Below are 27,674 nucleotides of genomic sequence, written 5' to 3'. Positions count from 1 at the left end.
AAATATTATTCCATTGCCAACTTTGGGCAAAAGAGGCACTCTTGTAATCACACAAAAGGATTGTTTTCTTATAAAAAGTCTGCTGAAAAACCAAACCCAAAAAAGAATGTCTTCGCTCATGCACTGCCCAGGGGCCCTGATGTACTCACACTCACAGTATCCCCAGCAACCCCTGACAGCCTACTCCACACCCCCATATGTCCCACATGCCCCCCACCATACCAGCCCCCTGTTCCTCACTTACTTACTGATCTTGCCAATCTGCTCGCACATTATGGAGAGGTACTGCGTGAGCTTGACCATGAATATGATGAGCAGGCCTCCGACCAGCATGAAGGAGGGCCAGAAGAGGGACTGGAAGACGGCGCCGCGCCCGTACAGCTGGATCAGCAGCACCGCCTCCTGCCTCTCCGACGGGTCGTGGAAGCACGGCACATGCTGCTGCACCCGCAGCCGCTCGCCGATGTCCAGGATGAGGGCGTGCATCAGCGCCTGGTCCCTCTGGCACTTTGGCACGTAGAAGCACTGCAGAGGAGATGGGGTGTGGGGATATGGGGATGGGGAGAGCGGGTGTGCACACACACGTACGCACACATGCACGCACACGCACACACACACACACACACACACACACACACACACACACAATTGTTTCAAAAAAGAACTTGTGTACCATTTCTGTCTACTAAACATGTTCATGATGGGGATGAGGAGAGCTAACACACACACACACACACACACACACACACACACACACACACACACACACACACACACACACACACACACACACACACACACAAATAACAAAAATAAAGAATGTCTGTCTGTCATGTCTGTCTGTCTGTCTACCATGACAAGCATGGCATTGCTTGGCACCCCTTTTGTGTTTGTGTTCGAAAACAGAAATAGAAGTGGTGGTGTGGCGTGGTGTGGTGGCCATTCTTGTCAACGAAAATAGGTTCCAGTTACCAAGCGACTGTTCCAGTTGGACACACACAGCTCAGCTGCCATTTCTGGCCTGGCCTGTGCTCGTGACCAGTGGTGCATGTAAGAGGGTGGTCCCCTGGATTTTAAATATGGTGGCTTTTGTGCAACACCTAAAAGCAGTTGAATTGACTTGATTTGAACTGCGATATTGTTCCAAGTCACTCAGACAGACAGGGGATCCGTGTGTGTGTGTGTGTGTGTGTGTGTGTGTGTGTGTGTGTGTGTGTGTGTGTGTGTGTGTGTGTGTGTGTGTGTGTGTGTGTGTGTGTGTGTGTGTGTGTGTGTGTGTGTGTGTGTGTGTGTGTGAGAGAGAGAGAGAGAGAGTGTTCTTGCTCTTACATAAGCTACAGAAACATGCTGTATATCTAGCCTGGCGACGCCATCCTATGTCCTATGAAGATTTTGGCTCCGCACATCGTCTGGCAAAAGCCTCCAGCTCGGTTCTCTCAGCATTTAGCCAATCAGCAAACAGTTGAGAGTGGTGATGCAGAACTCACCCGCGAAGTCCGTTACTGATTGGTTAAGGTAACTACATTCACACTTTCGTTTTGTTATTTGTATGCTTTTGCGACGCTATATCGAAACAGTCATGTTAGTAAAGCACAATACGGATTTTAATTTGAATTCGGAACTCCAATGAATTTAAACGGCAGAGTGAGATCAGACCATCTCCCACCCTCCACGGAGACGGGTTCCTCTTGGCTTTTGTCAGACTGTTTGACAGAGTCAACAGTCGGCTTTTCGCCCAGGCTACTGTATATCAGTAATGCATTAGAATAACAGGGTGACTTTTGTGTATTTACATTTTACCATACAACACTCTGAATACATCCTGGTTTATGAGCACAAACAAACTAATCAGCAGAGGTCCGTAATTAGCCTTCACAATATATAGTAAAAGTTGGTCTTGTATTTTTTTCCCCGCACAGCTCAGCTGGCAGGTGTGTTAGAGATGGCCCATGGGTCACTCAGCAGAATTTGAAAAAACTCCCGCACACTGACCATTTCGGTCCTAGACCTTCATCAGGTAAACTTTGGAAAAATTGACCTGATGAAGGTCTAGGAAACAAAACATAATGTGTTAAAGAAATGGTCAGTGTGCGGGAGTTTTTTCAAATTGTAGGCAGTAGACCCTGCCGTGGCTCTAACGGTAGGGCACTGGGCTGCAACGCTGGCAACCCGGGTTCGATTACGACCCCTCCCCATCTCTCTCCCCATTTGCTTCCTACCTACCTCTCATACGGTCCTATCATCAAAAACTTTGAAAAGACCAAAAAAATTTTTTTTTTGAAATTGTATACAGTAAAATTGGACCATGGCACAAATTTGCTCCGACTGCTCCAGCTACAGTACTTACGGATTCAGCTGCCTCTGATTAGCAGCTCAGGCCCTCCGCTAGGTAGGTGAGCTTATTAATAAAAACCACTGCTGTTGCGCGCTCAAATAAAACTTTTTTTATATGGCATTTACCGCTTAAAGACGGGGTTTCCCACCACTCCTAACAATTCCCACAAAATCAGCGTCTTGGCATTTGGTGTGGATTGAGAGGCGTATTGTGTGGATGTGCAGCAGCATTGTGTACGCCACTGAGTGGCTGGTCTTTCCTACACGATGACGCAACACACAACCCTACTTGTCAGTCAGGGCCCAAATCCTTATTAGATTTTTATTTGGCGACATACACGTTATGTACATCCATTCACCAACATTTACCATCCCTTGTTATACCACATTACACATCTACGTACAGACATACAACAGATACCCTCTTTCTAGTCCAGGAGCGCCTGACATTGTTTTGAGCAAAAGTGGGGAGTTGTAGGCTAAAACTTAACATTCCTGCTGCAAAGTAATAAAATTAAATATGGCTTGAAATTTGAACATGGAGCAGGAATATAATAATTGGCCACCGGCCATCTTTGACCTTTGTTCCCCTAAGTCAGCTTTGCTTTGGCCTCACCTCACCTTACCTCACCCCTCTGCCAAACTGCCCTTGTAGCCTTGTCCATGGACAGGACTGGACTGGCCATAGGGCATACAGGGCATTTGCCCGGTGGACTGTTGATGATTTTGGCCTGGCCTTTATGTAATGGTATCAGTTCTCATGCCGCTACGGCCGCTACAGGGTCAGATTTAAAATATTAGTTTTGGCTGTTGTGGTCAAAGTATTAGATGACTAAAAATGTTGTCACAGGCTTAATTGTTTCTCTCAGTGCCTGGAGGACTGGGTCTTGGCTGAAAATACCTGGCCTGATTTTTTGGCCTTGACCAGCCCTCTCCATGGAGGAAACATTAGGCATATTGTACTCTCCCTTTACAAAAACATGTACTATGTTAACATTCCATGACAACCCCCTATTGATACAGCAAAACAAACACCCTAATATACTCTCCCTAGGCCAAAACCGAAATTCAAATTGGCGTCAGTAAATGGCCAATAATGAAGTGGTATGAAGGGTTAGGGGCCTCAGGCTCACTCACCTCAGTATTTTTCAGCGTGTCCACATCAGAGGACAGCAATGCCACCCACCAAGCCATATGAAGTACACAGACACAGCCTTTACAGCACGTCCATTCACTGAGGCGCATTACATTAACACTCTGTGGCATACCATGTTATCACACCCACACACACACACTCACACGCACGCACACACTCACACAGATACATGTACACACATACAGGGGTGTAGCAGCAAATTGTGGGCCCTATGTACAATAAGCTCCAATGGTCCCCCCAGCCATGTATCTACATAAATCAGACTGTGTGGGCCCCTTATATAAGCCACATGGGGCCCTGGTGACTCAGTCCCACTTCACCCGCCTGAATGACACCCCTGCACACATACAGTAAGCCACTTGAGCATGTCACCTCAGCGTTTTCCTCCTGCGTGTCCTCGTCGTGGGACAGCAGTGCCACCCGCCCCGAGACGTTGAGGCTGACGTACACCTGCAGGCAGGGGAAGCGCGAGCTCCTCCAGCACTCCGCCCCGCAGCTGTAGGAGCAGTTGATGTCCGCCGTGACGGTGGAGTTCAGCACGGTGCACAGCGTCTCATCCGTCCACACGCTGCAACACAACACAACACAACCCAGAAAGGTTGTTAAAGTGCTGGTGTTTCATAATCTACAAGCTTGATTAACGTTTAGAAATGTACAGGTTAAACTGTCTCTTGTTGTGTACCATCTTGAAGCAGCAAAAAATGTTTTAAAGAAGCAATACCTTGAATTTTAGCAACTGATTTTCACTTTATTACAGAAAAAAATAAAGTAAATCAAATGATTTGGTGAGATGTGGGTACCTCCTACCTATGGGGTTGTTCTGTAATTCAATATTAATTTGGGAAACGAAGCAGATGCTCCACTGAGTATTGCTAACATAATAAGTGAGCCAGCCAATGCCTTGATTACTACTAATTGGGACTCATTCCTTACAGCTCACAGCATACCTGGCACCTTGTACCTGATATAATACAGATGAGATCACATGCAGAACAGCTTTATCCACATTGTTACCCTCTCGATGACTTTGTTCTTTTCTGTATTGCCTCTATGCTAACTCATTTTGGATGAAAGCACATGTTATGTGAAAGGCATTAAGAGGTCTGCACATTACTTAAACTTCACAGTAATGGCTGTGAACAATACTATGTAAAGACCACTAAATCTGGACACCAAAACAAAACAGTATCAAGGATCAAAGATACATAATTACATTTGATCACAAGGCAGTCTTCCGGCAAGATGGCGAACTGAGTGCACACTTCATCCAGTGCTCTTCGCGGTTCATTCCCCAAACTTTTTATAAATCAAGTCCCTCTCATCACAAAGCTCAAAAATAACCTCTAAGTAATTTCCGAACGTATTAAGTTGTATTTCACCGCAAATCTTGACCATGGACAACGTCGCTGAGAAGTCAACCGCTGATGCTCTAGCCCCACACGATTACTGCAACAGCGTGGCACCTGTGGACATGGAGACTTCGGCTGCGAAAAACTCCCGTCCTTTGCCCGAAACTCCAACTAAACCATCAAATGATCCAAAGAAAATGAAACTGCGCGAGTCCACCATGAAAGACTCTGAGGTAACCAATGCCACAATACTTGCTGCTATAAACAACCTCTCAGCTATGCTACAAGAAATGAACGTGCAATTGAAAGAAAACACCTCAAACATAGCTGAGGTGACCAAAGCTGTTGAATTTAATGCCAAAGAAATCGAAGAATGCAAATCCGAAAATGTTGCTGTAAAAAACAAAATTACTAATCTGGAGAAAGAGAACGCCGCGCTCCGAGATAAGGTTTTGGAGTTGGCGCGCTACAAGCGTCGATGGAACCTGAAACTGCGTGGGCTAAAGGAAAATGGCGACGAAGACACACGGGAACGAGTGCTCCGTATCATCACACAGATTGTCCCACACTGGTCGGAGAAGATCAGCTTTGTCATCGATTCTGTGCACCGTCTGGGCCAAAAGAAGGACGACAAACATCGAAACATCATCATACAGTTCACCATGCGACATTTCCGAGACGAGCTTTGGAGCCTATCCAAAGGCTCACCGGTGTGCTCAAAGCTCAAGATCAAATTCGCTGAACACCTTCTCCCGGAGGACATGAAGGCAAGAGAGGCTGTGTGGCCACAGATCAAGGCGGCAAGAGATGCTGGTCAACGTGGTTACTTCAAGGGGCCGATAGGATACATCGACGGGGTTGCAATTGAAACCATCTAAAGTGGTAAAGTATAGAGGGACATGCTTGTATTGATTACCTAAAGGGGATTCATTTTGCCTAGTTACCTACTACAGGAAAGGTTTATTCCTGTAACTCCCAGAAGTTACTTCAAGTTCAGAGTTCTATTTTTCCACCCTTACTTGTTTTGTGTCTTTTTGTTGTTTTTCCATTATGTTTTCTATCAAAGAAGATTTTAATTTAATTTCTTTTAATGCAAGGGGCCTCAGAGACAGTATCAAAAGAAAAGCTGTCTTTCTTTTTTGCAAACATAAGAAGCCGAACATTGTTTTACTACAAGAGACTCACTCCATAGAGGCTGATGAAAAGCTCTGGTCTAACCAATGGGGCGACAAAATCATTTTTTGACATGGTACTAACCGCTCTGCTGGTACTGCTATTCTTCTGCACAACTTTCCTCGCAAAATTCTCACCACCAGAAAAGACTCAGATGGACATTGGATTCTTTGTGTATTCTCAATTGGACACTCCTTTTTTATTTTGGGTAATGTCTATGGTCACAACAACCTCAACCAAAACAAGGTATTGCTCTCTGAAATTGACGTCATCATCAAAGAACTTAAACTTATTTACCCTATGGACAGCATTGCACTGGGGGGATTACAATATGGTTTGTGATGAATGGCTAGACCGTTGTCCTACCAAGTTTGTTAACCATCACTATACCAGTAATCCTCATCTGTGTAATTTTTGTAATCTTCACAATTTGATAGACCCTTGGCGTTCTTCACATCAAGACAAAAAAGAATTCTCTTGGTTCAAGCCAGATGGCTCATGTAAGTCCAGAATTGACTTCTGGCTTGTTTCTGACTCTCTTAACGAATTTATCAGTGACTGTTCAATTTCTGCTGCCCCTTTATCAGACCACTGTCTCATACGTTTACTACTAAAGCCTTCCAACTCTGTTAAACGGAATAGGGGTTACTGGAAATTCAATGCAAATCTGCTGAATTCCGAAATATTTTGCATGGGGATAAAAAGCATCATCAAAGACATTTCTGAGGATGAAAGCCTTTTATCTTTTACCTCAAAATGGGAATTTATCAAATATAAGGTCAGATGTTTCTCTATATCTTTTAGCAAAGAATTGAAGCACACTGCTCAGCTAGAGGAAAATGATTTATTAAGGGAAATTTATGTATGCTGTAACAAGCCCACTATGTGTGACACTGACAAAAGAAAACTACTTAATTTACAAACTAAGTTAGACAACATCTACACCAAAAAAGCAAAAGGGGCTTATATCAGATCAAGAGCCAAATGGATAGAGGAAGGTGAAAGAAATTCTGCCTACTTCTGTAGATTAGAAAAAGGTGAGACAGGAGAAAAACAACTTAGAAACATTAATTATAAATGGCACAGAATGTTCTGACAACAAAAAAACTATTGCAAACGAGGTGTTCACCTTTTACAACTCATTATACTCAAGCCACTTCTCACCAGAGGCAGCTAACACCTTTTTTGATACAATTAAAGAGCACATCCCACTTATTTCAGAGGATTTCAAATTAAGTTGTGATGCACCTCTATCTCATGACGAATTAGATAAGGCTATGCAATGTTTAACACCAGATCGCTCACCTGGACAAGACGGCCTCACGGCAAACTTTTACAAACATTTCTGGGAAGACATCAAAGACATTCTATTCCTGACTTTAAACGAAATAATGACCAACTTGTCACTCCCTAACACCATGAAACAAGGTGTAATAGTTCTTATTCCCAAACCTGGTAAAGATGAAAAAAATCTTGAAAATTGGCGACCAATTACTCTCCTTAACAATGACTATAAACTACTAACACATGTCTTCTCAAATAGACTGAAAAACGGTCTCCCCCAAATAATAAGTGAAACACAATCAGGGTTTATGAGAGGCAGATCTATACATAACAATGTACGTCTGGTATTAGATTTAATAGAATATAACAATTATATACAGGATGATGGTTTTATTCTTTTCCTTGACTTTTATAAAGCATTTGACACTCTAGAACATGATTTTATTTTTCAGGCTCTAGAGTGCTGCGGGTTTGGAACAATTTTCAGGGACATAATCAAATGCATCTACCATGACACCAACAGCTCTGTCTCTCTCTCCAAAGGTACATCACCCCGTTTCACCACAAGTAGAGGTATAAAACAAGGGTGCCCCCATCTCTCCTTATCTATTCTTAATTGCTGCAGAAATGCTTTCTATCCTAATTAAAAACTCAGAAATTGAGCACATGACAATTTTCAATACCAAACTTCAAATCAGTCAACTAGCTGATGACACCACTTTATTTCTAAAAGATCACGAACAAGTCCCAAAGGCCATTGAGTACATTAAAGGGTTCTCAAATGCCTCAGGGTTACAACTTAACCTTAAAAAATGTGAACTTTTAGCTTTACATAACTCCCACCACTCTTCTGTGTATGGCATTCCCATAAAATCCTCAGTTAAATATCTTGGAATACATATAACAAAAGACACGAACCTAAGTGAATCTTTAAACATGCATACCAAATTAAATGAATGCAAATCCCCAGATTAGATAGATGGCTAATAGAGATCTATCACTTTATGGTCGCATATATGTAACTAAATTTGAGAGTATTTCCCGTTGTGTTTTACCCTGCCAGTTCATTACCCTTCCCTGATAAAATGATAAAATCCATCAACAAATTAAATTTTGACTATATCTGGAGAAGAAAAAATCATTACCTAAGAAAGGCATCAATGGTAAGAAATTATGAAGATGGTGGCTTACAAGCAATAGATTTTGAATGCATTAATGGTACTTTAAAAATTAAATGGCTAAAAACATTCCTTAGTAATTACAATAGTTTCTGGTTTTGTATCCCTAGGGAAATATTTAAAAAGCTTGGCGGTATCAAATTTCTCCTGCACTGTGATTTTACTCCCAATAAGTTGCCTGTTAAAATATCATCTTTTCACTCTCAAGTCTTACTATACTGGAATCTTCTGTACAAACACAACTTTACTCCACATAACACACCCATTTGGAACTGTAGGTATATCCTCCACAGAAATAAATCTTTGTGCTTTGATGAATGGTTGGAGAGGGACATATGGACAACAATGCAATTGCTGGATGAGCATGGGGATGTCCTTTCTTTTGAACAATTCTGTGTAAAATATAATTTCCAATGCAACCGGCAACAATACAACAAGGTCTTAAAATGTCTCCCTCCAGCTTTCCTTTTAATGATCCAAAACTCAGCACCTGCAGTTTCCACCCCAGCCCTTCCCAGTACTTTAAGAATTGGTGAAGATGATTTTACCAGTAAAGACATCCCTAACAAAGTCATACGTGGGCTATTCACATCTCACTTATTTCCTTACCATCAACGCAAAGACAATCCCCAGTATACAGACCCACTTACTCTTAAAAAGCTACGCACTCTATCCCTAAAACTTCCTATCCCTCCAAAGACAAAAGAATTACATTTTAAAATTTTTAATAACATTTACCCCTCTAGGGAGCTCCTAAAGCACAGATTTAACATTGAACTGAATAATTGTATATTTTGTGATGACACTATAGAAACCACGGATCATTTATTTTTCACATGCGTGTATAGTAATACTTACTGGAGTGATATGTACGACTGGCTGTGTGAATGCTTTCCAGACATTCCTCTCTTTGACTTGAACATAATCAAATATGGGCACTTACACAAAGATAAGAACATAGAGCTCTTACTAAATGTAATAATCTGTTTAGGGAAATTCTTCATCCACAGATGTAAATGTGTCAAAACAACTCCTGTACTGGTGGCATTTAAGAATGAATGGTCTTTGTACATTAGATCCCTTAAATATGTAAAGACTAAGAAGAGTATCCAACTCATTAATACACTTGACAGCTTCGATGTAATGTAAGATAGCCCCCTCTTCTTTTTTTTTCTTTTTTAAAAATATTTTCTTTCTTTGTTTTTGTCCTGTGCTATTATTATTTATTTAATTTATTTGACCTTATTTTGTCTATTATTGTCTTCTGTCTCAAGTTCGTATGTTTTGTATTGCTCAAAATTGTACAATAAAAAAAATAAAAAAATAAAAATAAATAAAAAACATTTGATCACAAGGCAGTCTGGTTTCAGATCTGATTGATTGCAATGGAAAGATTAAAAATCAAGAATTTTTTAATATTAGTGTCAACTCTGACACTAATTGCCTGACAAAAGTCAGCATATTTTTACTCAACATTGTCATAATGGGATAAATATGTTTATATTTATATGCAATTTGTGAAATTAATGTGCAATTGGTTTTTAATCTCTCATTGATAGATGTGCTGCATCTGGGACAATGCTTGCTTATGCATTTAAATTGAATCATTTTCGAAAATAGAAACATTTATTCAAGCACAGGGCTTGCAGTTGTTGGTTTAAGTTCGAATTAATTGTTCTAGGGAATGTAACAGGTACTCAGCATTTAAAAAAAACAATCATCCTTTTTAGTGCCAGAAATGAAATACTCATTGGGAATGCATCAGTGGTGGAAAATAAAAGCAATTTGTTTAAGTATGTGGACTTTAACCTTTCTATAACGGTGAAAAGGAATAATCTGCCAATGTCATCACTTATCCTACTCCTATCTTGAGGTATTGTTCTACTAATACAATAAAAAAGGGCAAAGACACAACCACTGTCTGGTCTTCTAAAAGCGTGGCATTCCATTAGAGCTACCAAACACCACCACTGCCCTTCCCAGTTAATCCTTGTGTCCATTAAGACAAGGGGAAGAAGTGACTGATGATTATCTAATCTTAAAAAAATCAATTAACCATTTAACTCTGAATTGCTCAGAAACAACCCAAACATGACCCCACATGATGTCATCCAAAATGACCACACATGGATGACCTCATATGATGTCATCCAACGTGACTTCAGATGACGTCACTTCCTGACATTCCATGGAGAGAGGATTGTTACCTCCGCCAAGGAGGTAATGTTTTCGGTCGTGTTGGTTTGTCCATCCGTCTGTTTGTTTGTTTGTCAGCAGCATAACTCAAAAAGTAATCAACGGATTTGGACGAAACTTTGTGGAGTTGTTGATAAAGACCCAAGGAACAAGTGATTCAATTCTGGTGGTGATCCGGATCACGAACCGGAACCAGGACTTTTTAAAAGATTCTTCACCATTGCTGGCCTATATATCTAGACGTCCCTAGTGACCAGAAATTGAATTGCGGGGACACCACAAAAAGAAGGCAGAAACAGTATGGTCAAGCAGGTTCCTTGGCGGAGGTCTGCGCTCTCTGAGTGCTTCTAGTTATACAATGCTATGGCTTGGTTTAACTCGTAATGATAACGAAATGATTCAAACATGACGCCCAACATGACCTCATATAATGCCATTCAAACATGAACTCACGTGATGTCACTTCCTGAGAGAAGCCTGTGATGGAATGGTGTGACTTGCTTTGACTTTTCTTGCTTTGACTTTTTTTTACTATACTTCTCTACACCCTGTCATTAGACCACTTGAATGTGTGCGAGTGAGTGTCAATGGCTTATTGCAGTAGCATCAGCAGCATCAGCAGCAGTATAATCGGCAGTAGCCTCACCTGTCTGCGTAAGCGCGCACCACAGTGATCCCGAGCAGGAAGTACATCATGATGGAGCAGAGCATCATGCTGAGCCCCAGCATGATGGCCCTGTCCTCTCCCGCCTGCAGGGCTGTTTCCGTACGCTTCTTATCCAGCAGCTCATACCCACGGAACTTCTGGTAGATGCTCCTGTGATGGGTAGAGGTGGTTAAAATAGCAGTAGTGGTAAAAGTAATAGTAATAGTGGTTACTAGTAGACATAGAAGTAGCAGTAGTAGTAGTACTACTAGAGATGGTAGTACTAGTAAAGATTCTCTAGGTGCCTTTTAACTGTCTCTGGTAGTAGTGGCAATGGTAGTAGGAGTAGCAGTAGTAGTAATAGTAGTAGTAGTAGTAGTGATGGTGAGGTAATAATAGTAGTAGCGGTAGTAGTAGAAGAGGTAGTAGTAGTGGTAGTAGTGGCAATAGTAGTAGTACTACTAGTAGTAGTAATAATAGTAATAGTAGTAGTGGTGGTGGTGGTGGTAATGGTGGTGTGGTAGTATTACGGTAGTACAGTTCTGATCACATTATTTAGGCGGTAAAAACTTGTGCCGTTTTCAATTTTGCTACAGAGGGAATGTGACTTGACACGGCACATATTTTATTACTTTTTATTAATTATACATCACAGGCTTTTCACAAAAAAAAATCTCAATTCTAACATCTAAATAGCTAGCATCATCGAAAAAAGCAAAACCAAAACCAAGTGTGGCAGTAAAATGAATGCTTTGGCATTAATAACTTGGCAGTTGTTTTCTGCCCCCCCTGTATTTGGATTCTGTGCATGGCTACTTGTTCAATATCACTCACACAATTTGACAAATGTTCCATACTGATTAATTAACACATTAACCATGCTGTGCCAACAATCATACATCATTCAAGTAAGAGCAGGTGGAACCCACAGCTTTACAAAGTAAACAGCCCAAGATGGATTGCTTCTACTCGTGTAATTAAAATAAGTGATTTCACTAATCACTTCTATATGTTTGAATGGTTATTCCACTTGGAATTAGTTGGTTTAGTGTGGGTTTAGAGTAACCAGCATGGAGTGGTAATTTGACACTTTTACAGAGTTTCTCTCTTCCACATAGGAGAATGTAAACAATGTGTACTATGCATGCATAGCAAAACAATCTTGGCAGGATACATACAAACACTGGGGAAAAACAGACAAAAAACTTTTTCTTTACTTCTTGTCACCCCCCGAACTGGGCCCAGCCTTGGCTCCCGTAACGAAAAACATCTTTCCCGAGCCTCCACGGTTGTGCAGGCGCTGGCTGGGAGAGGGGTTCCGATGTGTCTGTCGGAATGACCTGTGGGCGGCACGCAGAGCGTTTCAGACACCCTGGGTGTTTACTCTGACCCCTCGGCCACCCACCGGACCCCCCGCGGCCTTATCCGTATCCCTCCGTCCGTGCCGGACAGGACGCGCTGCGGAAATCTAATTCCAAGCTGCAAAGCCTTTGAAGCATTTCCAGAGGAAGCAGAGTTGCTCAGAACTTGGTGTTTTTCTGCCTGTGGGCATTGTCAGTGGAAGGTCTGTTTTTTTTCCTGTGATACAATCCATGCTGTGCACTTTGTAAGGTGTAGAAGCCAAATTGCATGACATTGCAACATCTTATCTCATGTGATTTACTACTTTTGATAATATTAAAGAAGACATGAGTGGGTTTAAAGAGAGATATAATATGTATTCAGAAATACAATATGAATCCAACACCCCAACGCCTTTTGCACGAGCTGGAAACAGTCCATTTATAACTACGTCTCCTTAGTCATTTTCATCTCCATGTGCAATAGGCAACCATTATCAACATACAGTAGCTGTATGTTTCCGCCACAGAGTGCTCTTCAAGTAGGGAAAAAAGGATAAAAATAGAAAAGGCATACCTTTGATGCATATCCTTGGCACATGAGATGCTTAAGCTGTCAGACGTAGTATGACACCAACAATGCATTTAGCTGTTTTTTCCTGAACACCAGCCCTTTTCTGCTGTTAAAACGTGCGCCTGCCTCTCATCTTTTGCCCAATATGAACATAGCCAACAACTACACACGGCACACTGCCACAACACAGTTATATGTCCAAATCAAAACCTATAAGCAAACAATCCCTCAGTCAGCATCACACAACACAGCATTGTCTAATTCGACAGCATGATGGATAGACGTCATTACACGCGGCGCTTCCACATAATAAAGACCCTCATGAAAGACATACCTGCTGGAAGGCAGACAGCACACTGTCAACACAAACTCATAGTAGCCGCCGACGGCCAGACCACGGCTGGCTGCATGTGGCTGTGTGCCGGTCAAAATATGTGCCGCTCCAGTGTCGGCCAATGGTGTGTGGCCTTCATTCATTAGTAGCAGTGTGTGTCCGGAGTGTAGCACGCACTGCTATTTACCCATATCCGTGGCAACCACGTATTATGAGTTATGAGGCCCGGGTCATGATGAGGTCAGCCAGTCGGGCGGAGGTCGATGCAACCCCCATTTTAGAGATTGCCCCATTATTGAGTGGGGCATCGGAGAACAAGGAGATTTACAATACACCCCACTCATGCATCCCGGGCCTGAGTGTTTGTCAATAACGAGCTCGCTCACAGGCCGAGCTTTGGATTGTTTTCAAGCGATTGTCTCAGTTCAGCAGGCGCAGCTTTAGGACGCGGCGATGTCCTTGCATTTCAGTAAATGCAGTGGTGTGGACTCTCAGGGGGGCTATGCGGCTACTCATAGAAATAAAATGACTGCAATAGAGGTCTGACGCATGGGCATTTGGAAAATTGTAAGGCTAAAATGGAAATTTGATGAATCATCAGAATACTAATGCTGCAATTCAAACAGTTGGGTGGAATTCAAATCAATATCGCACTATTACAATGAACTTTCTGAGAGTGGTCTGAAATCTGAATGATTGTGATGAAACCAAAGCTACCAATAGGTTTCCAAAAAAACAAGACATTTACTTTAATATTAAAGTGACCTAATATGAAGTGCTCTACACTACATACGTTTAATGGATAGCATATTCAAATCTACAACAGTGCACTTCCTCATCATTGTTGACTTTGAGCCATATATGTCAACGCCGCATTCAGAACAGAGCAAATACCAAGGAGCCATGATGAATGAAGCAATGGTATATTTGAAGTGTTTACACTCACCACAGTTAGTGATCAATCCCTTTGATCATCCCCCAGATTACACACAATGCCTAATCCGTCTTTCCAAGATACATCTTGCAGGTGCTGGCAGACGAGTCAAACAAAACCAACCCAAGCAAAAGTCCAGTGAAAGAACCAGCCGAAGACCTCCACACTTTTCCCCCTTTCGCCACCATCCACCACCCACCATTGCCACCTCCTCCTTCTCTCTCCTGAGAATAGAATCTGCCAGTGCTTTTAAAGGCCCGTCAGTGCCGCTGGCCGTGACAACTAAGATTTGTTGCTCTGCGTAAGGCCAGAGCTGGAGGTGAGCCCACAGTAGCCAGCAGCCAGTGTTTCCCCACCTACCTGACAAGGGGAAGGAGGGGAGGAAGGGGGGCAGGGCGTGTTTGCCAAGTGTAGTCTCAATCAAAGATTCTAGAACAGGGCACTCTAGAGTCTTTGGTCCCAATGCTCCAGCCCACTGTTGACCTTCCAGGCCGCACACACCCTCTCTGAGGCGGCTCCAACAAAACCTGGAGGTGAAAAAAAAGAAAAGAGGAGAAAAGAAAGAGCCACTTCATAAATAACCAAAGTCACACTTCATCACACCAGCCTGGGCTGGTGCAGACACACTCTCTTACTCTCTCTCTCACACACACACACACACACACACACAGCTGTCATGCTAGCGGGAAAGGAAGCGGGCGCGAGGCTTCTGACAAGTAATGCAAGTTAATGAGACATTATTCAGGGCTCCTTGACAGTGTACCATTATTTAAAGCTCGTGTCAGTCGCAGGACAGTTTGACAATATATATTGGGGCTGCTTGATAGCCTGAGTAATTTGTTGTCATGTTGAGACATTAATTGTGCTGTTTGTTGTGTCAGTTTTATGATGTAGGTGGGGCGGCTTTACGGGAGGCTACATGCCTCTGACACCCAAGTGTGCGCTCCTGGATAACTGGTGGATGAATTATCTTCTTTTTTTTTTACTTCAAAGCAGAAAATGTGAACAAAATGCATGCAGGAGTATTTAGCAGCCACGGAGGTTGCTGACTTCACACTCTCCCGGGGAGGGAAAAATGTGAAGTGAAACTGATGAGGACACACTTCAAAGCATCTGTGTGAAGTTGAAAATGCTGCAACGTGCAGGAATCCGGCTCCGCGCTCCACTGTCATCACAGTTTAAAGTGAACTTTCATCTGCGATGGGAAACACAACACTGCCGGTGACCTACAGATCTAGCAGAGTTTCTCATTGTGTTCGTCTCAGAACTCTCAGAAGTCTGTCCCGAATCACCTCCCAATCTGCCGGTGTAAATGCATAATTAATCCAGCGCTGAAATGAAGCAGCACTTGGCACGCATTTTAAATTGTGTCCAGCAGGGGGCACTGTGGACTTTTTCTCTTTTATGACTCATGGGAGTACTGTATGTTTCAGATGTCAAAGGTTGCTGACTGGCAGTTGCAGGCCTCCCCACACTCTTTTTATTAACCGCCGAGCCATTTCATAACAGAAAACATTCACACCTGTTGTTGGCACCTTAGCATTTCAAAGCCTGGCTTATTGACACACTCTCCGGCCCTTCCCAGACTGCTGACCAGCCCCTTGGGAGAATGTCCTGAGACCGTATCCCCTGCCTTGTCTCTTAGGTGATTATTGCCGCGCCACCATCTGCTCAAAGGTTTCCTGCTTTAAAAAGACTCACATCTGACTGCCTGCCCACTCTCGCCCGAGCACAATAAAACCAGTGGAACTTGGCGGCATGGGGACGGCGGTGTCACGCCGTGTGTGCATGTACATATGGGAAGCAACATGCAGTGTGCCGCACAGGAATGAGGACTGTGGGGAACCAGCTGTACGTGACATGACCTGTATATAAATATCTGAAAATCTACATATTTCAGATTCTGGCATGTTTTTCTAACTTGGGAAAGACCTGTTAATGGCAGACACCCCCACATCGGCTATATGTACATGAACGTGGCACAGGCTGGCGTGCAGCTATTTTTTAAGTGGTGTACTTACTGCATATATGTTGATAGTATTTCATATCTATTAACAGCAGTCCTAACCCTGCAGGATGGCTTTAGTCATGTTTGATCCCTTTTTTATTTCTAAAGTACAACTCAGTGTGTTGACAGCATGGGCAACAGCTTCCTTGTCGAGTGTTATTGCAACATATACTTTCACACTCAGATTGCAGATACTGCAAGGAGAGTCACTATCACCGGGACATTTCTTTCGAGTCAGCATATGCTTTCTCAATAGGCCTAGTCCTTCTGCATTGGCATACTAGCTAATTTTCCGTCTATTTTTAGACAGACATAGGCTACTTTACTTACAACTAAATTACACAGTTGGGGCGGACTGACCACAGACTGAGTGGTCCACATCATAGATAACAAAATTGAAGCTCGGAGGAAGTGTGTAAATGACGAGAAAAGAGTAATCTGTCATTGTTTGTTGTAGTCATGTATTTAGAAGGAGAACAAGATCAATCAGAGATGGTAACCTAGACCCCTGGCCAATGGTAGATGCATGTGTGTGTGTGTGTGTGTGTGTGTGTGTGCATGCGTGCGTGCGTGCGTGCGTGCGTGCGTGCGTGCGTGCGTGTGTGTGAGTGTGTGTGTGTGTGTGTGTGTGTGTGTCGAAAAGTGTGTGTATGACTCTAGGTGTGTTTGGTGCCCCTTCCAAACAACGCACACACACACCACAGGCAGGCAGGCAGGCAGGCAGGCAGGCAGGCAGGCAGACAGACAGACAGACAGACAGACAGACAGACAGACAGACAGACAGACAGAAAGGGCCATAGCAATACCTGGCTCAGCCTGGAAAGTGTTTGTTCTGGACAAGTCACCTTATACACCCACTTCTCCAAGGGAGGTCCCAAGGGCGGGTCTAACTTGTGGGCTCCTGGTTGAAGCTACAATCAATCGCTCCAATCTTTGGTTTCAATCGCCTCATCATCACCCAGAACACACCCCATTGAATCGTTGGAAATGTTCAATATTAATAGTTTCCAAGTCCTGGGAAGATTTGAAATGCCAGTTCCAGCCGCCTGCTCAGACTAACCGAGAAGCAAAAACTTTTCTGCAGTGCTAGTATGGGAGGGCCCAGAGACTACCCAACCCACACTGAGGGGCCAAGTTACTGTACAATTTAGGGATTTATGGAGTACTCTTATCGTATGAATAGGATTTTAGTCATGATGATCTGCAACAATTACTGTATCTGCGGCCCCCGTTCTTTGCTGCCTTTAATGCTCGAGACTTTCCAAAATATACAGTACACCACTAGATGTCCTTGCACTCCCAACAACAAACAAACATGCAGTAGACAGCTTCTTAACCCTTTGAGGAATCCCAACACACTCAGAGCTATCTAAAAACACAGCAATAATAATAATAATAATAATAATAATAATAATAACAATAATAATAATAATAATAATAATAACGTTATGACACATCCCTGGGTCTACTGTATGTGATTGGAATTTTAGCAAAATTTTGAGTTCTTACTATGATGTCACAAGCACTTTGCGGGATTTTTAACGCAGAGTGATATGGGAATCAAAGATATTCAGCTGCAACAGACAGAATCATGCCTTCATACATCAATCATTTCGTTTGCTGAATCAGTTAAAAGACTGCATAGTGTTATTACTCCACGTTGGTAATATCTTCAGGTTATGTGGGTTGTATGTAATCAATGTATGTATGCGTGTAGTGTACCTGTACAGTATATGTCTGTAAATAGGCCTGTGTCCTCAGTCTTTGTCAGTTATGCAATAGTCTAGTGATGTGTTATGTGCATACTGTCTTTTTTTTTTTTTTTTGGGGGGGGGGGGTGGCTTTTCAGCCTTTATTGGTTTTTATGAGACAGGATAGTGAAGGAGAGACAGGAAGCGAGCTGGGAGAGAGAGATGGGGAAGGACCGGCAATCTAACCCGGGTCGCCCAAGTGGTAAATGTGTGCCCTACCATATCAGCCACGGTAGGGCCATGTGTATACTGTCTTAAACGTGTCTTGCTCAGGGATGCAAGATAAATTTCAGTGTAAACTGACAATAAAACATTATCGTATCGCATCATATTATCAATTCTACACTGATAGAATGTTTGAGTAGGCTAAACAAGAACTGGGTTACACTGCAGCGAATAGAATCAGATGTGTGGTAGGCCTTAACCCCCCTGAACTATAAAAGACAGGGGAAAAAAGCACAAGGACAGTAATGTGAGGGCATAAACCATACATTTGAATTAACTTCTTCTGACCTTCAGGCAGGATGCAATAGTATCTCTGTTGTAATGCATTGCACAATCGGATGGAGGAGGCCTCTCCTGTGAAGAGCGGAGCAGTTGTGAAAGGGAACGGCTTCCTTGGTAGCTGGATCCTCTTATCTGAGGGGAAATGAGAAATGAAAGGGAAAGAGGGTTTTTTTTTCTTCAATTTTGCTTTAACACTGTAGGTTGTGTGGGTCATGCACCCCCATCTCACGCTTTCTCTGTCTGTGTATCTGGGCCTCTTACCTTCTCCTTTTGTCTGCCTTTCTGTGTTAATCTGTTGAGGAGGAACCAACCCTACTGACTACTACTGACATCATATCGTCAGCAGTCACATTGTATGATGCTTCAATACTTTTGTCATCATCTTAGATTGATAATGCAACATTTCATACTATTTTTATTTCATCTGAACCACATCTACTTCAGGAAGATCATAGTCCGTATTAGCCGGCCTTACAGCTTTGCATTCGCTACTCTACGTCAGGCATCCATTGTCAACTTCAGATGGAGATTCACTGCAATTGTTTTCGGGCATGTACAGTATGACTCTAAATACGAGAAGATTGCATTTAGGTGATATTGTATTTGCTGCCTATTTGACTTTCAAGTCTGGGAGTAAACCTAGTCCCATTTGGGTTTATTGAGAGTACTTTACTTTTATGCTATTTTTCAGGACATTGCACATTAATGTATAAATGCATACATACATGCAAATGTGCCAGATTATAGCACAAAGGCTCATATATCATTTCCATCTGGTGGTAGAGGTGGTGAATAGACCAACTGATTGAAATTCTTGCCAGATAAAGTGGAGTGAGCGCTCCACCATTTAGCAAATGTGCACTCAAATCAGGACATATATCATAAATGATAGACTCATTCAGCTCTGAAGTTGACAGTTTAACAGGTCATTACAAAAGAAGGAGAAAACCTAAAGGTAAAACTCAGGCAAAGTAGGCCTACGGTAGCCTATGTGACCTATCGGTCATTGACAATAACCAAGACAATGCAGGCCCACGTATGTCCCATGCATTCAGTATTCCTAAAGCTTTAAAAGGCGATTGATAATGTCTGTCACTATAAATTCGTTTGATTCAAGAGCCAACTGAATTTCATGAGTGAGTAGCTACAGATGATTGGCATAGTATATGAGTGATGAAATGGGTGGGCTTGAGTTATGACCAGGCATGTGGAGTAGGGGGAGGGGCAATCTAACCTTTGACCTTATGTGTTGTTCTTTTGTAGCAAAGTTTGTACTTTGTAGTTTTTGTTGTTTGCTTTTGCTTTTTAGCAGCTGTTAGGACCTTTCAAAGGGGCCCTGGCCATTCCATATAATATTTTATTTACTAGCCGATATTATATTCATATCCATTGTTGTGACTTTGGGGGTTTTCAGTTGGCTGCTGAGATAATGTATCTATCAAAGATACAAAGATAAGGCTACCTTTATAAAAAACATGTGGAGGAAATAATCTCTTGGTGATCAGAGATTTTGTAGCTGTCGTAAATGCCTCGTTTTCTCCAGGCAGCCAGGTCTCCGCCCATTGCTGGATGTTCAGGCCACTAGCTTCCGGTGAGCTACTCGGCTGACTGTTAGCTTTCGTTATACAACTTCGTATATTTATATTTACTAACATGCAGAGTCGATCACAATTAAACTATAACGACTAAAGTAGTGCATTGTTAAACTATCTGGAAAGCCCAGTTAGCAAGGTATAAACTGAGTTGGCCATAATAAACAACATCGCTCCACGAGTTGGAAATACCGCACGACCTGAAGCCGCTTTAGCTGAAGGCTCTGAAGGCAACCCAAGTGTGGTCTGGATTTGAAAAGTAAGAATGCTCTTAATTTAGTTAACCATTAACACGAAGCAATGTTGCACAACAGATGTTGGTGAATTTCTGTATTTGGTGTGTGCGATCAGGGGATATCAAAGTTATTGACCCATATCATGCAAATACGGTCAAGTACTACTATGTAACGGACAAGTTTGGAACGTGGCTAGTTAGCGTAGCACTGCTTGATCACAAGTCAGTCTTGGAAGTAAGCTAAATTAGCATGCTAGCTGTAGCTAGAGGGCTTGTGAGCTAGCTTGAGCTAGAAGCGAATGCTACATTGCCTCCTGTGTGGGGGATGGGCTTTGTGTTTTTAAATGTCAGTGTAAACTTTTGAAAGCCCATTGCACTAACATTAGTGGTTAACAATGTTTCAGATCAACTTACAATCCATTGTACTGTGGCGTTATCCATCAATCAAGGAATATATTGAACTCACCAAGCTGCTAATGCTACATGCGCGTCAGCTTGATAAATTGCTACATTGCTAGGTAGCTAGATACCTTATTTAGCTTAGCGGGCTACTTGGAGCAACAAAGTTAAGTGTTGTTTACTGTCCAGCTGTGTTGTTTACCAAATCAGGGGGGTGTTGCAGTTCCGTGCAAAATGTACACAATGCATAGCCAATGTTGTTGACACATTACATCGATGGTTGGCGCGATTGAGATTAAAGTGCAGCCTGCCACGAGGATTGCCATGATGAAGCTTTGAACAAGTGAACTAATCTTGGTTGTTAGTTAGCTAGCTATTATACTAGTTGTTGATGTTAGTTCCAGCGCTGTCTAGCTTGAAGTGGTTATATGGGTTTGCAAAAGTTATGGGGACGTTTGACGGAAGATTTCTATGTGTTCTCACAACTTTCTGTTTCAATAATAGTATATTGATGAATGCAGCCTTGTGCTGCACACTAACTAACCGGTTCCTTCATCCAGTATGTGATGATCGGACGATTATTTGCAGATATGAAATTCAGATGTCTACCCTGTTAATATTACTCGTCACTGACAATAATACTTACTGACGAGCCATCAAAAATGACACACCTGTCAGCTCCTGGCCTTTGTTTGGTGAACAATACACAGCATCTTGCTAAATGGTCTTGATGCCATTTTTCTATCGCAGGTCTAAAAGCAGAAGGAGAACGCCAAACAACCAAACCAATAGATAGTACATAGTATCTATGAACTCTATGATCAAACCCAATGTCATGTTTTTGTTTTCCCCTTACATGGTGTTACTTGATGTCATGGGCCTCTTCCAATGTGTAGCGGTTTTTGTGCCCCTGAATTTGGACAGAAGCAAATTTGATTTTGGATTTTGGAAGAACCTAATAAACAGTTAATGCAAACCGAATATTACGCTTGAGCATGAGTTAAATTGACATTAAAACGTGCATCTGAATTATTACATGATAATCATTTGCCTTGCATTTACATTCGTGGGCATTGGCAATGCCTGAAATGATAAGTTAGATTAATGCAGCCCTCCCTGTCACACATCTACTTGTTGATAAACTAGTGTTGTGATTGTGTGGCATGCTCTTGGAGGGCCCAGTCAGAATCAGCTAATATGAGCCAAGAAGTATTTGCATCGTATACAGGGCTTTTTCTAGGCTTTTTTGGCACGAGGGAGCATCATGGCAGGTTGTGGGGGGTGAAGGGGGGAATTTACTAGGGGCGCTCAAAAAAGTAATTTATATATTTTTAAAAAAAAGAAGTATGAGGGTGCACCCGCGGAGGTACGAGGGTGGAGCGCCCCTATTTCCCCGTTCAGAAAAAGCCTTGGTATATAATGTACAATGCAAAGGCTTCTTGGCTCATATTTGTACATTTGCTTTAAAGTAGGGATACAAACGATTAATGGACTTTAATTGATCAATGCGTTAATCGATAAGAAACATTAATCGACAATTGAACTGACAAGAGACCTAGGAGAAATGGTCATGTGAAGAATGTGTGTGAAGAGGGGTGTGAATAGTGGGACTATTTAAATCACCTTTGGATTAAAGAATTGAAGTAGAATGAATTTAAATGTGGTATTTTATCTCAAATTTTAAAATATTCAGATTTAGTAGGGTTTTTTTCGAGAAACATTGAGATTTCGCTTATCAATTAATTGTAAGTGGATCGATAAGGCTATCAACTAATGATAAATTAATTAATCGATAATTTGCATCCCTACTTTAAAGCATACCTTCTCTGAATGCAGCCATTGCATCTTTTAATGTGCATACTGTGTATGTTCTCAACTACTCTGGAGATTTACTATCTTACAATCTGGCACAGTATTATTTACACCCATAACTTGGGTAGCATGCCTATTGTTATTTTGAGGGAATGTGGTGACTTAATCTGTCAGCAAGAATGAGTAAAATGAGATGAGCAGTTGCTGAAGGATTTGGTCTAATTTTCACTCATCACCATCAGAGTTGTGTATTTTTGTTTCTTTCCCTTTTAGCTTGAGATGGTGTTCTCATAAACCTTTCTATCATTATTTGCAGATAGGAGAGTCCTCCCGTTTGTCTACTACAAGATGGGCATCTAAGCAGTGTGCTCTTATGGTAAGTGACCGCGAAAGCAAAGTTAAAGCCCAACTGGGAAATTCCCATTGTCATTTTGACACAGCACTCCACAGCACACCAGTGAACACTGCACACAACCAAATTGTATTTATGCCTCACCTGTGCTAGGGGGCAGCCCCCCTTGGCGACCGAAAGGGAGCAGTGCGGCGGAACAGTACCATGCTCAGGATACCTCAGTGACAGAGGAGGATGGGGGGAGAGCACTGGTTAATAATTACCCACTCCCCAACCTGGCGGGTCGGGAGTCGAACCGGCAACCTTTCAACTTTTGGGCTACAAGTCTGACGCCCTAACCACTTGCCCATGACGCCCTAACCACATTTACTTAGTAGGCTGCCATTGCAAGCTCCATAGATACTATTGTATCTGTATGATGATGGGTTGTTATGTTAAGCAATCGTCACAGTCTCTGCACTATTGACAATACCAGAATCGTTGCAGAATCGTGGCTCTGTTGTCCTACTGCATGTCCGCTGATTCCATTTGTTCAATCTGACCCCTGGAAACACCTGACCATCTAACATAGGAGCCTGTTAACAGTTTAAAATGAATACAGAAGCAGCTGTAGTGTGTGCGTGCGTGTGTGCAAGGTATGATAACGCATCATGAGTGCTGTCGGGGACGCGGTTTAAAAATGTTGGCACGTAGCAACTCGATCTGCGTTTGAGTAGATTTAGTCATCCAACCATGTGTGTATGTTCAGGGTTCTAGCTAGGATGAAATTATAGCGTATCGGTCGAGGGAGCGAAGCGACCGAGAGGGGGGGTTGGTGCGGAAGGTTTTTTTTTTACATTTTAAGGTACAAATAGGCCATTCTAGGGGTACCTAAAAGGTAAATTGTCAGTGTTGGGTTGCAGTAATGCAACTACTTTTTTTCTGATAAAAGTAGTGTAGGCCTAACGAGTTACTACTAAAAAGTTGGTAACGAAACACCGTTGTCTGTGAACTTTTGCGATTGGAGAGGTAAATATGACTCCCTCTCTCGGGCGCATACGCGCAAATAGAGATCTATTAAGAGGAAGAGAGAGGTGTGTCGCGGTGTCCCCTCCTTCTCACAGTTGCACTAGTTTTGAAAACGTTGAGGAGCACTGTGAACCGTGTGTGCATTTAATAATAGGGCATATCAATGTCCGAGTGATCCGATTCCGAGACAAGTGCAGTTTGACACATTTTCCGAGCTCGCGCTATTGTACAGCTTGCGCGTCCTAAAACCACAGGACTGGTGCCGGGTGCCTTTCGCATGCAATTAGCCTAGCCACAGAAGACGCTCCTTTTGCTACGAATGCGGGGTTTTTTTTGTAGTCACGCTATGTCAACCGGCAAGCTTAGAAAAAAGTGCCTCTCACCGTTACGGAGATGTCACGTCTTCTCCCACCTACTTTGTCCTCTTTCGAATAGTGTCAACTCCCAATGTCAGCGCTTAGCGCCCAATGTCTCCTGATTTGTTTGTATGGTAACAAGTAACGAACCCAGCACTACTGCTGACACTGCTAACAGGTTGGCAACTACGCTTTGGAGAAACAAGGATGCGATGCTACACGTGCATTTGTTGTTGCTTCATACGCTTGTCACAGAGATTAATAAAAGCCGTCAAAACCCCGCGACAAATAAAAATAGTAGGCTGGTAGTAGTAGTAGAGTGCTATATTGTCATTTAAATACAGTGAGTATGACATGTGTCAGGTTTGGCAGAAGGGCGATGTGGCATTGATCTGGCTGTAGCCTACATAATACAGACAAAATGCCGTTACGCTGTATTGAAAATAAGCGTAACGGTCCAAAATAAGCGTCACGGTCCAAAATTATAGCGTAACGGGCCGTCACGCACTTTTGCGCTAGCTAGAACCCTGATGTTTTTTTTTCCTCTCCGGAAAATCGGCCATGACTGTGGTTAGGAAGTTGGAAACCATTGAGGGACACCTTTGAGAAGTGTCACCTTGAAGAAGTGTTTCACTCAACGAGGCAGCAGATGGCCTTCACTATAGATGTGAGAGAAAACTACTGAAGGGCTAGTTTTGGAGCTTGTTTCTTTCTGACATCTGGCCCGCCATGTGGGTTAAAGGAAAAACGAGTGTTCTTATGCTATTCTATCAGCAAAGAGACTTACTAAAACCAATAGGACCATTCCAATCAGTATATTCACTGGTAATTTGAAATGAATGTGGAAAATAGATGTTATTTGCTTTTCAAATTGTTGCAGAGCTCACCCGATACCAGTCTGCAGATTTGTGGACTGTATCTCTAATTCGTTGACTATTATTCTTTGGTGCATCTCTTTGCCATGTCAGATCGTGTGTGCTGTAACATTGAAATGGTGATGAGACTCTCGTCTTTCTGTGTCTGTAAATTCCAAGTGCCAAAACGTCACTTGCTGTCAAGATAGCTTAGAGATGTTATTGTTGCAAAGACGGTGCTGTGCTTCTAGGTGAAGGGAAGTAAATCTCTGTTTTTCCCATAGTCCTTTGTTTATGTACAGTGTGCGGCTTGTGCACTAGATCCAGTTGGAAGTGCTGCTTGACCAAGCACACACATCTACCATATAGGGAAGGCTAGTCTCAATAAACAGTTAGAGCTGTGCACAATATCAAAGCCAACTGAACACGTAATATTTCAACGTTTATATTCTGCAATTATTTGGTCGAACTGATATTATTGTCATCTCCGATTGTGTATTGCTGCTGCCTGGGTGATGGGGCAGCCGTGTGGCCTAGTGGTTAAGGAGATGGACTTTATATCAGAGGGTTGCAGGTTGAAATTCCACCCTTTCGCTCTGCCTCACGCCATGGCTTAGGTGCCCTTGAGCAGGGCACTTAACCCCACATTGCTCCAGGAATCGTAACCAATACCCTGTCCTTAAAGGAACTGTAAGTCACTTCGGATGAAAGCACCCTCAGCTAAGTGTAATGTGATGTTATGTTTGTGCTGCTGTAGATGTGGGTGTGTTTGATCAGTAAACGATGACAATAACAAAAAACACAATGTTAGTGAACCTCACCTTGCTCTTGCTGCATATTAGCTGTCTGTGTCCACCACCTTCATGCTAGTGTCCTCAAGGCAAGGACCAGAAGCCCTCCCTCAGTGGCATTGTGTGTTTCATTGCATGACATGCTTATATGGTATCCAAATGTCCCCCTATCCGTTGTGGATCCAATCTTTAAAGCAGTGATTCTTAAACTGTGGCCTTGAAATCATTACGCAAATCAAAATTGTGTGCGTGTGTCTGTGTGCGTGGCTGTTGGCGTTATTGGGTCAGTGGTGGGCACGAACATTCGTGAAAATTTCAAGTAGGCCCCAAGTTGGGAATCCCTGCTTTAGAAGAAAGCTAGTTGGAGCCAAGGATAGAGTCAATCAGGCTGCTCAACCTGACACAGATAAATTAGGTGCTGCTTAATTGGTAAACTGCGTGTAGGTCAAAGGACATTAACCTGTTAAGACACAGCGTTATGTTTGCTGTTACCAGAATAGCCAAGTCCAAGACCAAGTCGTAGTGCATTACTAAAGGCCCTGTGTTGTCGTAGCAGTCTAGTACTATGGTAGTTAACTTATCAATGACTATTGCAGCGTTCCACTGGTGGAATGGCGTGCATTATGGGGCATTGAGGCAATTCAGGCAAGTCGTTTGGTGAGGGCTAAGCTACTTCTGAGGAACTCTGCTTTATTAGGATCTTCTCCGAAGCAGGGGAGCTGAGCTTTTTGTATTTAAAGGAGCTGTAGTAGGCAGCAATCTCATTGGTGGCATTGTGGCATGCATTGTGACGCTTTGTAAACAAAGACGTAAGCAGTGTGTGAACGTAAACCTACTATCACACTACACACACACACACATACACACTGGACTGTCCAGTAATTGTGGGGGGGGGGCACTGCCTTCATTATTCGGCATTCTATTTGAGGTAGCGCTGCTGACTCAGTCATTGTGTAGGAAATCAGCCTTAGGCTTAACAGGGGCTGCTAAAGTCAGGAAAAAAGAGTGAGAGGGAGGAAGCTGAGTTAGAGCTGCTGCAGTGGTCTACTGTAGTAGCATGGATGTAATAAAAAGGTGTGGGTGTGTGTGTCTTAGGTGTTGTGAGCTAGAAGCTTGTGTGGATGAATGGATATCCTTAAGTCTTTCATTTACCATTATGTTTGCTGTATGGCTATTTAACCTGTTAATTTAACACTGCGGTGGGGAACCGATTGACCGTCCTCTGTACTGCCCCTGTCTCTCATTCATGTCTTCTCATATTATCCTATACAACTTTTTGTAAGGTGTGATTGGTTATGTATAAAAATCTAACTGTAGTAAAACATTAAATGTTGGTAATGTTAACTTAAGATTGATTTAATGCATCCTTAAGTTAAATCTTACACATCACAGTCCGTCAGTTTGGGAACTGGTAATGTGTGCGTTGTGATTTTCTTTTGAAGTGGTCTTAAAAATGTTTTAAATTAAATTCTATGTGGTCAAACGTGACGCATTACGTGTTTGGCATTCAT

The 27,674-nt window shown here is 42.5% G+C and overlaps 2 protein-coding genes across 2 annotated transcripts in view; one reads left to right on the top strand and one right to left on the bottom strand.

Moving 5' to 3' along the window:
* Positions 1 to 240: 240 nt before the first annotated feature.
* LOC134466541 (calcium-activated potassium channel subunit beta-2-like) lies at positions 241 to 14,523 on the bottom strand. Its single transcript, XM_063220437.1, has 5 exons — positions 14,511 to 14,523; positions 12,534 to 12,656; positions 11,317 to 11,487; positions 3,863 to 4,058; positions 241 to 525 (listed from the first exon to the last, which is right to left on the bottom strand). Exons 2-5 carry the CDS (start codon positions 12,584 to 12,586, stop codon positions 241 to 243), a joined length of 705 nt encoding a protein of 234 aa, XP_063076507.1. The 5' UTR covers positions 12,587 to 12,656; positions 14,511 to 14,523.
* A 5,823-nt stretch (positions 14,524 to 20,346) lies between these two features.
* Positions 20,347 to 27,674, top strand: part of tbl1xr1b (TBL1X/Y related 1b) — a 20,409-nt gene continuing 13,081 nt past the window's right edge. The window contains exons 1-2 of the mRNA XM_063219488.1: positions 20,347 to 20,615; positions 23,119 to 23,178. The gene's annotated coding sequence lies outside the window, so the exon portion shown is untranslated. The remainder of the gene's footprint in view (positions 20,616 to 23,118; positions 23,179 to 27,674) is intronic.

The sequence above is a fragment of the Engraulis encrasicolus genome, chromosome 16 (assembly GCF_034702125.1).
Source record: "Engraulis encrasicolus isolate BLACKSEA-1 chromosome 16, IST_EnEncr_1.0, whole genome shotgun sequence".
NCBI classification, from domain to species: Eukaryota; Metazoa; Chordata; class Actinopteri; order Clupeiformes; family Engraulidae; genus Engraulis; species Engraulis encrasicolus.
The sequence above is the reverse complement of the archived record's forward strand: the minus strand, read 5'-3'. Positions and strand labels throughout refer to the sequence as shown.